Source organism: Telopea speciosissima, chromosome 9 (genome assembly GCF_018873765.1).
Source record: "Telopea speciosissima isolate NSW1024214 ecotype Mountain lineage chromosome 9, Tspe_v1, whole genome shotgun sequence".
Taxonomy (NCBI): domain Eukaryota; kingdom Viridiplantae; phylum Streptophyta; class Magnoliopsida; order Proteales; family Proteaceae; genus Telopea; species Telopea speciosissima.
In genome coordinates, this window is record NC_057924.1 from 27,550,161 (window position 1) to 27,565,533 (window position 15,373).

The following is a 15,373-nucleotide window of genomic DNA, read 5'->3' on the forward strand; positions in this document are numbered from 1 at the left end:
TAATCTCCTGGCGGTGTGATTGTGCACTGAAGTGGCTAGGTTTTTTCCTCGATGGATTTGCTTCCGAGATGAACTGTATTTATTGTCTCTGTTGCGCTCTAATGTCTAGGGAATGTAATGGCTTTTTCATGGAGCTTGTAAATTCATACTTGTAATATTGCATCGAATATTTAATAAAGAGACTGCTTGACTTTATTCTGCTTTCTTTGTATGCTCCTCATTTTCTTCGAAGCAAACTCTTATTTTCACTGATGTCCTTTGTGGTTGATACTTTATCTTATCTCACGTCGGTTTTGTAGCAGCACTTCTACGATTCTTGCCTTTCCTCTTTTTTTTAGTAGTGCTTCTATGATGCGATTCACCAGGATGACCATTATTTCTTTGGCGAAACGCCCCTATGGTGCAACTCACCATTATGGTCGGATGACCATCATTTCTTTAGGGAAGCGCCCCTATGGTGCAACTCACCATTATGGTCGGATGACCATCATTTCTTCGGGGAGGCGTCCCTATGGTTCAACTCACCATTATGGTCGGATGACCATCATTTCTTTGGGGAGGCACCCCTATGGTGCAACTCACCATTATGGTCGGATGACCATCATTTCTTTGGGGAACAATATGCCCACTGATTATGTTATGCTCCTCAGCTCACCATTTGTAGGAAACTTTGTATGCTCATTGTCGACTTGTATTTCACTTTATTCCATTGAGAATCATGACAGATTTACAAAAGTTGTAGTTTAAAGTCATCGATAAGCTGACATTTTACTAATAAAATTTCTGTAAGTTTTCAGCATTCCAATACCGAGGTATGCATGTCCCTTCTAAGGTTTCCAAATGATACGCCCCAGGAGCTACTCATTTGAAGACTCTATATGGTCCTTCCCAGTTTGGTGATAGCTTCCCCATTGATCTCGGGTTTGAGGCTTCAACCTTGCGAAATACCAAATCCCCTGGATGAAACTTTCTGCTCTTCAGCTTCTTGTTGTAATGACGCGTTGTGCACTGTTGATGCATTGCATTCTTTAATCGTGCTGCCTCTCGGATTTCTTCTAATAGATCTAGGTTTGCCCTCAACTGTTCATCGTTGTCCTCGGGGTTATATGACTGGACTCTAAACAAAATTTCTCCAATTTCCAATAGAAGTACGGCTTCTGTACCATATGTGAGCATAAAGGGTGTTTCTCCTGTGCTTAATCTTGTAGTTGTTCGGTATGCCCACAGAATATTGGGTAGTTCTTCCACCCATAATCCTTTTGCGTTTTCCAACTTTTTCTTTATCCCATCTAGTAATGTTTACTGCCTCCGCTAATCCGTTCGACTGGGGATGTGCTACCGATGTCTTTCTTAGCTAAATCTCATACTGATCACTGAATTCTTTGAATTTCTGCTCAAACTGCTTTCCGTTGTCGGTAATAAGAATCCTCGGTATCCCATATCGATAGATAACAGAGTGAAGGAAGAATTTCCAAATTTTTGCTGCGGAAATGGTGGCTAAGGTCTCTGCTTCCACCCACTTTGTAAAATAATCCACAGCTACTACCACAAACTATTTGCCCCCCGATGCTTTAGGAAACGGTCCCAAAATATCCATTCCCCACTGTACAAAGGGTAAGGGACTAGATATGGAAGTGAGCTCGATAGCTGGCTAACGAACGATTGGTGCAAATTTCTGACATTTCAGGCACTTGCGAACAAAACTTAATGCTTCTTTACAGAGATATGGCCAAAAGTATCCTTGTCTAATGACCTTATGGGCTAGTGCTATGCCCCCCAAGTGTTGTCCGCAAATGCTTGTGTGTATCTCCCGCAGTACATATTCTGCTTCTAAAGGTCAGAGACATTTTAGATAGGGCATTGCAAATGCCTTCTTATATAATGTTCCTTCTATCATTGTATATCAGGCGGCCCTCATCCTGACTTTCTTGGCTTCTTCTTTATCGATGGGTAATATGCCCTCCTGGAGGTAGTTGATTAATGGATCCATCCAACAAGGTTCTATCTCCACCGGTAATACTTCTTCGGATTGTGCTATGCTCGGGAAGGTTAGTATATCCAGATACACGGTTCTGCTCAAATCTTGAAAATCCGAGGTGGCAAGTCTTGAGAGGGCATCTGCTGATGTATTTTGTGCCCGAGGTATTTGTAATATCTCGAAACGATTGAAGTTTGTGATCAAGTCTTGAACCCTTCTCAAATATTGGGCCATTCGTGTTTGTTTAGCATCATATTCCCCTTTGACTTGATTAACTATCAGCTGAGAATCACTGTGTACAGTAATACGCTTCACCATTAGACTTGTGCTAGCTTCAATCCTGCAATCAAAGCTTTGTATCCTGCCCCACACCCTTGCGCGCTGGATGAACCGTCCACATATAGCGTCCATTCTTTCGTTGTCTCCTCGGGTCCTGCAGTGGTGATTTCCTCATCGGGAAGTGTACATTCTATCACAAAATCCACCAAGGCTTGAGCTTTTATTGCAGTTCGAGGCTTGTAATGGATGTCAAATTCCCCTAACTCCACGCACCATGCTACCAGTCTTCCTGAGTGGTCTGGCTTAGCCAATATCTTCTTCAAAGGTTGATTGGTAAGCACCTCAATGGTATAAGCTTGAAAATAGGGCCTTAATTTTCTAGCCATCATAACCAATGCATATGCATACTTCTCCACACTGCTATGTCTAGTTTCAGCATCTAGGAGGACTTTGTTGACATAATATATCGATTTCTGAGTTCGCCCGTCTTCTTTGACCAGAACAGTGCTAATTGCAACAGCAGATATAGCCAGATACAACTGTAGTATATCCCCTGGTTCAGGCTTGGCTAAGAGAGGTGGTTGTGCCAAATACCTTTTTAGTTCAATAAAGGCTATCTGGCATTCCTTGGTCCATTCGAAGGTGAGCTTGAGCCCTTTAGCTCCCCTCTCTTTTGCTCGACTCTTGAGAGTCTTAAAGAAGGGTAGACATCGGTTTCCCGAGGTTGAGATAAATCTTCCGAGCGCCGCAACTCTTCCTGTAAGTTCTTGTAATTCTTTGACCCTTCCTGGTGGATGCATCTCCAGTATAGCCTTAATCTTGGTCGGATTTGCTTCGATTCCTCTTCTTGAGACCATGAAACCGAGGAACTTCCCAGATGTGACTCCAAAAGTGCAGTTGGTTGGGTTTAACCTCATCTTGCTTTCTCTTAGGACTTGGAATGCCTCACTTAGATCTGTAATGTGATCTCGTGCTTTCAAGCTTTTCACAAGCATATCATCTACATAAACTTCCACGTTCCGGACAATTTGGTGCCTAAAAAGATAATTTACCAAGCGTTGGTAGGAGGCTCCTGTATTCTTCAGTCCAAAGGGCATGCGGATGTAATAATATATATCTCTACCCGCGATGAATGAAGTTTTTAATATATCGGGCTCATACATCCTGATCTGATTATACCCCGAATAGGCATCCATAGAAGAAAACATTTCATGGTCTGTTGTGGCGTCTATCAATAAATCAATGCGAGGTAAAGGGTAGTAGTCTTTAGGACAAGCTTTATTCAAATTGGTAAAATCAATACACATTCACCACTTGCCATTGGACTTGGGGACCATTACAATATTTGAGAGCCATTCCGGGTAGATGGCTTCCTCAATAAAGCCTGCATCAAGTAGCTTGGTTACTTCTTCAATCACTTTCTCTTGTCGTTCTGGCGCAAAGGTTCTTCTCTTCTAGAATACTGGTTTGGCATTGGGGGTAGATGCTGAGCTTGTGTTCAGCTATCTTTCTGTCTATCCCTGGCATATCTGCGGCAGACCAGGGGAATACATCCGTGTTAGCTCTTAGGAAGTTTATGAGGTCGGTTCTCCTTTCACCGGTCAGGTTGGCACCTATCTAGACAAGGCGCGTGGCATCTCCTTCTACTATCTCCACTGGAGCCAGATCCTCAGCTGGTTCACTTCTTTCTGGCTCTTTGATATCTAGGTTTTCACCCATATGGATTAAGTTCATTTACGGCTCCTTCCCCCTGGCCCTCAAATATCCTTCATAGCAACGACGGGCCGTTACTTGGCTTCCTCGACACTCCCCAATCCCGTGATCGGTTGGGAACTTCATGACTAAATGGGAAGTTGAAACCACTGCCTGTAGAGCGTTGAGACCAAGGCGTCCCAATATCCTGTTAAGCGCGGAATTCACCTTTACCACCAAAAAGTTCATCATCACGGTAGAGAGCTTGGGTTCTGTCCCCACTGTGACCAGTAGCTCAATCGATCCTTTAACCTGGACCGGGGCTCCATTGAACCCATAGAGAGGGGATTCCACTCTTTTCAGCATCTTGGATTTCAGGAGCATCTTTTCAAAGGCATCATAATAAAGGATGTCTACTGAACTCCCATTGTCCACCAAGATTCGCCCTACTGTGCAGTTGGCGATCACCATCTTGATCACGAGAGCATCGTTATGGGGCATCTGTATATCTGTCAGGTCTTCGTCAAAGAAGGTTATTGGGTAGCTGGTTTTCCTCTTCTTGAGTATAGTCTTGATTTGCAGCACATTCTACGCATGTTGCCTTCAGGAGTTTGAGGTTTCTCCCCCAAAGCCAGGTCCACCAAATATAGTGGTGATCTCTCTCAAGGGTGCATTCTCAGTGTGGTTTTTACCTCGGGGAAGTTCTTCTTTATCAGCTTTGGGGGGTGACCTTCGCGTTCTCTCGAGTTCCCGAGTTTGGTAATCCGTCCTTCGATCACTCGTCTCTTTCTTGACGAATCGACCAAGATGTCCCCTCTGGATAAACGCCTCTATCTCGTCCTTTAACTGTCTGCATTCCTCGGTATCGTGACCGTGATCTCGGTGAAATCGGCAGTACTTATTCTTGTAGCGCTCATGGGCTGGCTTGACCATTTTGGCTAGCCAGCGTAGTGTGGCCTGATCTTTGATCTCATTCAAAATATGTTCCCGAGGGTGAGTCAGGGCTGTATATTTTGGCTCGGATTCTTGATCTACGGCCCTAGGAACCCAAGCTTTCCTATCATCTCTCCTTTTCTTTCTATCTTCATCATCTCGATTGCGCTTCACGCTGGACTCTTGGGGGATTTCTTCCTTCTTCCTTTGAGTTTTCTTCTCAGTTTTATCTTCTCTCTCTGCCACAAGGACTTCAGCCAGGTTGATATACTTTTCACACCTCGAGAACAATTCATACATATCTCCTGGTTCGTCCATGATTAATGACTTTTTCAACTCGATATCTCTGACTCCACTTCGCAGAGCTTAAAACTTCACCATTGGATCCAAGTTTTGGACCTGCAGGGCTTCTTTGTTAAATCTTGTAAGAAAACTTCTGATGGACTCTTTCGGCTGCTGCTTTATAGCCAAAAGATTGGTGGCCATCTTCTTGTATACCCTGCTACTCACAAAGTGAGCCAAGGAGGCCCGGCCTACGTCAGTGAAATTAGAGAGAGATTGTGGAGGATGACGGGAAAACCATTGACGCATTGCCCCTTTTAGAGTGGAGGGGAAGGCTCTGCACATTATAGCGTCTGACGCTCCTTGGAAGAACAGGAGGGACTTGAAAGTTTCCAGGTGATCCTCCGGGTCGGTAATGCCGCTGTATTGTTCTATAGTAGGAATCTTGAAGCCTTTTAGGAGAGGTTCAGACCGCACCTTATTGGTAAATACAAGATCTGTTGTGAAGTGAAAATTATGGATTGAGGCCGGGTTCTTTCCCTTTATGACTTCTTGTAGCTGATCTTGGAGTTCTAGGACTTTATCGTTCAAGGCTTGCTCAATCTTTGTCATATGTGAATCCTGATTCTTGGTGGCTCCTGGTATCTCTCTGTTCTTCCGTCGAATATTATTTACGTTGCTGTGGTTCTCGCTGAGTTTTAGAGAATAAGATCTTTCTCTGTTCAAAAATGGAGGTGGGGGTACAGGAATCCCCTGCAGAAGATCGCGTTGCATCTCCAACATTTGTTTGATCTTATCTTCCTAGCGAGTTTGCATTGCATTGAATTGCTCCACCGTCACATAACGCGGTGGATCTCTTGGAAATCTTGGCTGCGATTCAGCTAAATGCGATGGCTCTGGGTCTTCTGAGATATGATTTTGCGCTTCTTGATGGGGAATTGCTGGTGGAGCCCCTCCCAGACCAGCGACTGAAGGTCCCGGAGGGGGAATAGCAGCAGGAGCAGCGACAGCCATGGATCGTGTGACCCTTGCCTGATTTGTCATGGTGGGATCTTCGCAGGTTTTCTGTCTCCGGTTCCCACAGACGGCGCCAAATGGTTGTACAAGAATTTCTGCCGGAGAGAATCCTCGTTACAAACACAGTTCTTAAACTGTTACAGAAGATTGAAAAGTGTAGAGAATGATGGAACCGAAGATAAATAGAAAATCAGCCTTGTAATACTACATTCTCTTTATTGATTATTACAGAAAAAGTTGACCTCCCCTCATGAGGGGCTTGCCTTGTAATTATATATTTGGTGGCAATCTGCAGTAGCCCATTCTTCGTCAGCCGTGGTCTCCCCTTGTCACACGGTTTTTTGGTACTTCCATTCGGGATATGGTCCCCCTTTGTCTCCGGGATTCCCGGTCCACGTGGGAGTTTTCTCTCAAGGGAGTCTCTAACTGCCTTCCTTCCACAACTGTTTTGCACGTGAGATGTTGTAGGCGTGCCTTCTAAGTCACATCTCCTGGCGAGTCCACGTGTACGATCATGATTAAAGTGGAAAGTATGGTGTAACAAGTGGGAACACTAGGTGTACATGGATAGGGAGTAACAACAGTGCAAAGCAGAGAGAATTGGGGGCGGGGGGGAAAGAGGATTGGGGAGTTAACTTGCCAGATAGTATTGAGAGTAGAAAATTTCAGAAGGTGTACTGATGATGGAAAAATCCAGGTGGTGGTGGCTTAATTGCCTGAGAACGACCATGGAATGTACTTTGAGACCCTGATTTTGCCTCCCAAAAAGCATTTTCAAGTTTCTGCATTGCTGATCGGAGTTGTGACATGAGTCACAGACATCCGAGATGAACTGACACCCCATGTCAAATCAAAGCCCTGATGGAGCGATGAAAAAAAGAGATCAAAATAGGATTTTCACCCTTCTTAGAGAACAATTAAAACAAGACTTTTAAAAAAAATAAAAATAAATAGAAAAGGGGTTTTAATAGTATTTTCTTCTTCTTCTTTTCTCTTAATTAATGGTGTCAATCTTAGCTAGTATGCTGTCCTCATTCTGTTGAAGAGTTTGTGGAGATTGGGAGAGTATAGATTCCTTGATACACAATCTAAGTCGATTGTTCGCAGACTCCATCTACTTTGTTGTAGCAAAATTCTGGATAATTATCAACTCCAATTCGCTGGCACCTTCAATTCCTTCAATTCCTCTAATAGGGGGGAGTGGGTCCCACCTTGGGCAATGTTTTCGGGTAAGGCGATTGTAGAAATTGGAGGGGCTAACGATTCCAAAATTCTCCCCCCCCCCGTTTTGTTCATCCCTCTCCCTCTTCCGGATTTATTGCCTGCGATCTTCTACTTTATTTTATTCTTTTTTATCTTATAAATTTTCTTTTTCTAACCTATCAAACAACATGATTTTTTTTCTTATCAATTCTTTTCGTGACATCCAAACATAGTTTTAGGGAGACAATACAAGAAAGGAAAATTGGGAGTTGGGGGAGGGATGGGAGGCACGCACTAACATGCACGACCGGTCCCAATGGTCAACGGGGATGGCGCGTACGAATGTTGACGCGTCCGAGTACATCGGAGGTGGGACCCCTCACCACCACATAAAAACGCGGGAATAAATAGGTTGCCGGCGTCGACAGTTAATCCGCCGGACCCCGGCTTGTAAACGTGGCTCAACCGTCCACAAACTCCAAAACTAAAATTGCAAAAATGACCAGTTGGACACTTGGATGTGGACCAAAAAAAGAAAAAAATTAAGAAATAAAAAAAAAAAATAATAAGGAAAATAAGAAAAAGGAAAACAAAATTACAGAACCGTTTGGGCCTTTGGGGGATGGTGGGGTTTGGTTGGAAGAGATTCAGAGAAAGGAGGAAAACAAAAGAGAAAGAAAAGAGAGAGAGCCGAGCCGGCATCTCTTTGACGAGAAATGGCCGAAGAGAGGTTCTGATAACAGCCGGAAAAGGGCAGTGAGAGAAAGAAATAATAATAATTTTTAAAATTATTAATTATTTTCCCTTGCTGCCTTCTGTTTCAATCTCCTTCTCTCTCCCAAAATTCCCTGTTTGTTCAGAGGATACTGTGTATGTTTGTTATGTTCAATCGCATTCGTCTTTCAGATTCAGACAAAAAATCAACAGGCCAAGCATTTGTCGTTATTATTTTCCCCTTTTTGTCCCTCCCTTCTGGTACGATTTACTCTGTCTTTCCTTCTCTCTTTCATTGTTTCCGAATTTGTGTTGCTTTGCATTAGATTGCTTGTAAATGAGGTTATTCCTTCAATTTTCTTTACAAAATATTTTATCTCTGATGCTTCTGTTTGAAGAATTGTTGGCTTTAGTATCTTATTGGGTTTTGAATTGGGCAATTTTTTTTTTTCTTTTGGGTTCAATTTGCAGCTTTGATTGCTTCATTGTGGTTCTGGGTGTGGAGAACCATACATTGAACGGGGCGCTGCGTTCCTTAAACAAAATCGCTTTGTAACGCTCATTAAAGCCATAAATATGAGGGACCCTAATCTCTATATTGAACACTGAGTTATTTTTTTTTGGGTAGTTTAGCTTCTGCATTGTTGTAAACTCTTGTTAATAGGATTCTTACCCAAAAAAGGAAAAAAAAAAAAAAAAAAAAAAAAAAAAACTATTCTTGATAGGTACGTGTATATGTTTGTAGTTAAGAGGATTTGTCATTGTCCCCTCATGACCCAAGGTCGCCGTAATATAGAAAGAGGGATGTTTTCTACCCAAAAACCTGGTGGTTTCGTATCAACGTGCGATTTTTGGCAGTAATTGTTACTACCACCATCACCCAGGTGGACTATCAAGCAATGGGGGTGATATGGCCATATTTCATCATCTTGATGCTGCTTCTAAAAATTCACTGGTGTTGGTCGCTTAATATTGAAGGTAGTTTTCTTGTAACGCCCATCTCTTATGTTTTCTGTCATCTCGGTTTTGTTTTGAGTTATAAATTTGTTGGAATTTGATTTTCTTTGTGTGTGGAAATGCAGGATTGGCTTTGTTACAATTCCGGGCGAGAGTAGACAGTGATCCTTTTGGGGCCTTTGCAAATTGGAACCCTGGTGACAATGACCCATGCATGTGGTCAGGTGTTCACTGTGAGGATGGTAAAGTAAAAATGCTGTAAGTCTCTGATATTTTTCCCCCTAATTTGTTTTTACTTGATGAAGTTGCTTTGGAGCAGATTGAGAAGCCATGACCTTTTTCTTCTTGAAAGCTGAGACTGCTTATTGTTTATGGTGGGCAATGGGTTGGGGCTTTAGCATACAGTACTGCTAGGGTATTTGTTTTCTCATTTTATTGAGAAACTAATAGGCTGTAAGTTTTATTTTCTGCTTTTTCATTGCTACATTCTTATGTAACTCTACCTGTAGAGATCTCGAAGGGCTTTCTTTGGGAGGAACTCTGGCGCCTGAGCTTGGGACTCTTAGTCACTTAAGATCTCTGTAAGTAAAATACTTTATCAGTGGCCTTTTCTCATGAACTGACTTTCTTTCCTCCTTTGTGTAAGAGTCATTGTTTAGCTGATTAAGGATTAATTCCAAATACAGTTTGAAGTGGTGCAACTTGTGGCCCTAGAAAAGAAAATTTACTCAATGTCACACTGAAATATACATGAATATTTTAATGTTATATTATAAAAGATAAGAAATGGAGTGGAGTATTGTTTTATTCTACTATAATATACTTTTGGTTGTACCCATAAGGGAGAATCACTATCAGAACATGTTTACTAGATGCAAAATACCAGAAAATAAGAGAGAAAACTTATTACCTACCTCTCTCTCTCTCTCTCTCTCTCTATATATATATATATATATATATATATATATATATATGATATTTTCCTTATGAGGATGTTAATATGCAGACTGCATTTTCAAGAGCACTTTCGTTGCTCAAGAAGGTATACATTGCCAGTATGGGTTAGATTTTGTGCTAACTTGATCCTCAAATTTGGGGTACATGAACATAACCTTTTCATTTTATTATATGATATATAATAGCTAGCCTTGGTTGAGCCATTTGAATTGGTGAGAATGATATATTGTAACTGCTAAAAGGGTAAAGGGAGTGCCAGAAAGGATTTGGGTTGAAGTAGTGAGAAAATACATGATTCGTCATAACCTGATATACAATATTACTCTGACTAAATTGGAATGGTAGATTTTTTCTTTTTAGCTTACTGCAGGTAATGGGATGAGGCTTTGGGTTGAGTGGGTTGTGGTTGAGCCATGTTTAATTTGGTAGCTAGGTGGTTATCCTTTTGGCAATTGTGGTTCCCCTGTGGAATAGGAATTATTGGTTCCTATGTTCCCTTTCTATTCTTAGAAAATAGAAATTAGGCTCTTGTTTCATCAACCGAGAACATCCATAATTAATATCTGTGCCATGACCAAAGATGCCAAGTTTTGGTAGCAAAAGCAGATATCAATTGATTAAACAGAGAGAACAAAATCTAAATCACAAATTGACATTTGGGAAAAGTCAGTATCTTTACTATCATAATAAGGGTGTGGAGAATCATACGATTATGAAGAGAATGCGCTCTCAAAGTTGTAAGTAATTAGGAACTGCCATTCTTTAATACAGTCACATCCTATGTGAAAGCTAGTTGGTTTAAAAGTAAATGAAACATCAAATAGAAGTGTAGAGAAATAATTGGTAAGCATACCAATAAAAATCAAAATAAAGCATGCAGTTTTTCCTTGAACTAGGATTTTTTTTTTTGGGGGGGGGGGGGGGAGGGAGAGCCAGGGTGGGGTAACTCTTAGATGTCTTCAGAAATAGTTATTAATTGTTTTCTATGTTGAACTTCCAGACGTTGTGGTAACAATACTATTAACAAATCGGAGACCCAACTTTGGTCTTCAAGACAATCTTTTCTTTCCTTCACTTACAAACTATGTATCGGGGGTGGGTGTGGAGGTGTTTGTTTTTATTCTTGTTACTTTAGGACTTTTTGGATTTGGCTTACTTCTCCCTTTTTTTTTTTTTTTTCTCTCCAATTGGCAGCATCCTTTACAAGAACCACTTCTCAAGTGTAATTCCTAAAGAGATTGGAGGGCTTACAATGTTGGAGCTATTGGACTTGAGGGATAATAACTTAAGTGGAACAATACCAACAGAAATAGGCGAGATGTTGTCACTAAAGCGTTTGTGAGTCCATTTTTATGAGTTCAACCTTTACTTGATTGTTTTGAATTGTGAATGCCAACTCACTTGAGCTCGATTTTGTTTTGTGTTCTAGGCTTCTTTGTGGTAATAACTTCCAAGGCAGCATTCCTCCTGAAGTGGGGAAGCTCAAGTTTCTCTCTGAACTTCAATCTGATCAAAACCTCTCATCTGGTGTGCCAGCTGGAAGTCCCTGGCTGAGTAGAATATTTGGACATTGGTAAGTGATTATCCATTAATATTAAGAGACATGTGCTGCAGTTGCAATAGACATTGATCCCATATGGAGGCCTAGACGTAAGTGGCAGTCCAGTGAGCTGAAAACAAGTTTTGGGTAGTTATGTTATAGGTTGGGTCTTTTATTTTCTTAGGTTTTATTGTAATGGCCTAATTTATAAGCCCATAAAGTTGGGGTAAAATTTGTTTACGAAATTATTAATTAAGTGTTTGAGTTATATTAAGATGTTTAATAGCTTATAAAAGTTATATTGAGTTTATTTACTTTAAGTCAGCATAAGAGAGTGATTAAGAATCCTTTTATGAGTCAGTTATGAATTTTAAAAGATCTTTATATTTGTAATTCACCCCCCATCAATTGATTATGATTTCAATAAAGAAAGAGTTTTGGAGTTGTTGAGTTTGGCATACATGATTGGTACCTAATTTTGTAGGATTGAGTGCAACCTAAGAGTGAGGTGAATTGGGTTGTGACCAAACAAAACAAAATATTACTAATTAAACACAAACCCAAAACTAATCCTAGCCAAATTACACAATAACATAAAACAAAAAACAAATAAGCAACAAGTAAAGGTAGTGCCATGGTGGACATTACTAATTTCTTGAAGTGATGTAGATGCAAGAGGAAGACAGACAATGCACACAAGAATTTAGAGTGGTTCAGACCCACCTTTCCACCTTGATCACAGACCAAGCATTTTTCCACTATTTGATTCTTTTACCAGGAAATAATCAATTCCAGGCTAAGTACCCAGACCACCCTGGCCAAGGATTTCTACCCAAGTCACATAGACCAAGGATTTCTCTTTCAAGCCACACAAGCTTACTTTACAACAAATATTACTTCTTCTTTCAAACTGGATAGCTGTAACCTTGTAAGCTCACTATGATCAATACAAGAGATGCAGATTCATCACCCAAATGGGGCTTATTTTATTAGGAATAAGTCTAGGATTGGGATATATATATGTTGGGCCTTTGATCCCAAGGGTTTTCTATGTAATAGGCCACTTGAATGAGCCTAAACTAGGGGTATATAGGTTGCATACGGGATTAGCCCAATACTTAGTTTATTTTTATGTTTTTTAATTGAACTGGTTCAAATTGGTTGCATCCAATTGGTTCAATTTAAGTGATCATGTGACTTGGTTAAGTGGTCATGTGATGTAAGTTGGGCTGGATTAGGACTCTATAAGTCCAGCCATGTTTTGAGTCTATTTCCTTTTAGTATTCTAGTTTCCTAGTCAGTTTAAGTTACCTAATAGGTTAGGGATAGGGTTAGGCCATTCCTTTTTAGTGTCTAAGTCTATTTTTGAGTCTTCTATATAAGTTTGTAAGGAGGCCAAGTATTGAATACGAATTTAATTAATGAAAAGGCTTTTGTTTGCTGCCATAACTGCTGCTCTGCCCTGTTGAGTGAACCTTGTGAGTAATATCAAGGCTACCTTGTGGGTAATATCAAGGTGAAGGGATTGGTGGACTCCGATCGACTCCTTGCATCTTGTAGATCGGGAGGTCCTTCTTCTTCTTCAATCAAGCTTCCTCAACTTGCTGCTACTGCAGATCTGTAGATCCGGTGAGTTGTTTGTTAATTTAGTTATTCTCTTCATCCTCTAACCTAATCCACACCCCCCTCCATCTATCAACCCTAATTCTCCATTAAACCTGCACTCCTACCTCCACTAGGATTCCCCTATAACTCCAGATTTAGCCTTCACTTTCAAACCCTACTTCCAGCCTACATTCCCCACACCTCTCCCTACACTCGGCCTTAAACCTAGCCCTTAGTCTCCTCTACAACCCCTCCATTCCTCCACTCCATTAAACCTAAAACCTGCAACTCAATTCTGTCTAGAATTGCAAAATTTTAAAACCTTCCCAAATCCAATTATTTTTATCCCATAATAACCCCTAGACCTGCATATTAAAGTCATATAAGACCCATTCCCAAATTCCCATCCTAAACACTAGAATTAGCCTAAAATCTAGAGCTGTCCATTCGAACCAACAACCCCTTTTGCTATTGATCCTGTTGTCTGGCTCCTAGTAGGTCTCCTACCTATCTAGGACTACATTAATGCTTTTCTCTTTACAACTTGAACATGTTGTAGCTCTTGTAATCAGCCATTTTTCAAGATGATGTAGCTTTTCAGCACATTCAACACAATAGCAGCTTCTCAGGAGGATGTAGACAATGAAGTACAAACACAACAATATATCTCAAGATGATGAATCGAATTGAAACTTGTATATTAGCTGTTTTGTGTTGTATTGAGTTTCTTAAGATAAAGTGATTCCATCCTTTTATAGGAAACCGAACTAGCCATTAGAGTCAAGCTAAGCTTCTCCTTTGAACATTTGAATTCTACTTTCATTTCCAAGAGAAACTAGCTATTCGAGAATCACTAAAACTTCTTAATCAATTGGAAGTTTCAATCCATTATAGGTCTCCCAGATTTAACTAATGATTTTCAAGAAACACTAGCTATTGTAGCTCCTCAACATTAGTGAAGATGTTTAAGAGTTCCACTCAAGTGGTTAGAGTCCAAGTGGTCATTAATAATTAGTTAAAGACTTTCCATTTTCTTGAGTGCATAGTATTATACAGTATCTTGCATGGAAGACCATGCGACAGTCACAGAAGACTGTGCGACAGTCACGGAAGACCGTGGTTGTAGGGACTTAAGATGGTCACTCTCGGACATACACGAAAGATGGTCGCGGAAGACCAAAACATTGTCTGTCTAAGAAGACTTAATCTCATAATCTCTTGGATATTCACGGAAGACTGTGATGGCCATCTATGGGCACTTAGAATTAAATGCTTGGTTGTCCGTCAGTTAAAATATTTTGGATCTGTCAATTTATCTCGGTCTTCCGTCTCTATTCATAGAAGACCGTGGAAAGCTTAGACTTCTTTCCAAGTCAAACCACCTAGTCTCTTGATTAATTCCTTTTCGATTTCATTTTTTGGCTTTTCACATCTTGTTGGTCGTGTACATTAGAGTTACATAGATATTCCAATCGTATTCAAATCCTAATGCCAAGTCTTGAAGAAATCTTCCATTTGATGTAGCATTCAGCTCCTTGATTCTTCAAACACATGGAACACCGTCTTCATTAGTTCATCTTTCAATCAACATGCCTTTTTCTTTCTTCAACTATACCTCTTCAGTAGTTTGGGTAACATCTATCTCTTTGCACTTAGCACACACATTCGTACACCCAAACACACATTACACAATAGTTTTCATATCTAAAATTCATAATTTCTTCTCTTTTCTTATGTTGTCTTTTCCTCTTCTTCTTCTCCATTGATTACAAGGTGAATTTATGAAATTCTGCTCTATTCTTCTGTTTTCTATTTTGAATCTGTTTCAAGTTCTTCTTACAGTTCTAGTTTTAATATTTGATCTTTCTCATCTAAACTAGAAATCCTATTACTATACTTCTTCTAGATCTCAGTTTTTCTGTACTGATTTTCTAGAGTACGTATCAGATTTCTCTTATAACTGCTATTGCTGAATCTGAATATAGTTTTTAACTTGTTCTTAGACCTGCATTAACCATTGATTTCAAAACTTCTCTTGCTAAAATTCTTTAATTCTGATCTCCGAAACCTGGATTTATCTCTGTTTTCTGGTCTCTATTTAATCTTTATTTGATTGTAGTTACATTGCTATATTCTGATCTGAAACGCCATAATCCTGCCCATAGACTTCTGTAACTTTTCAGTTTTCCTACTCCCAGTAAGATGCCTTCATATCT

At 40.3% G+C, this 15,373-nt stretch overlaps 1 protein-coding gene across 1 annotated transcript in view; it reads left to right on the forward strand.

The window, feature by feature from the left end:
- Positions 1-8,799: 8,799 nt before the first annotated feature.
- The window catches only part of LOC122640617 (protein MALE DISCOVERER 2-like), a 29,725-nt gene continuing 23,151 nt past the window's right edge, over positions 8,800-15,373 (forward strand). Inside the window, exons 1-5 of the mRNA XM_043833831.1 lie at positions 8,800-9,076; positions 9,181-9,313; positions 9,565-9,636; positions 11,207-11,350; positions 11,442-11,585. Coding sequence (XP_043689766.1) covers positions 8,998-9,076; positions 9,181-9,313; positions 9,565-9,636; positions 11,207-11,350; positions 11,442-11,585 — 572 coding nt within the window. The 5' untranslated portion in view covers positions 8,800-8,997. The remainder of the gene's footprint in view (positions 9,077-9,180; positions 9,314-9,564; positions 9,637-11,206; positions 11,351-11,441; positions 11,586-15,373) is intronic.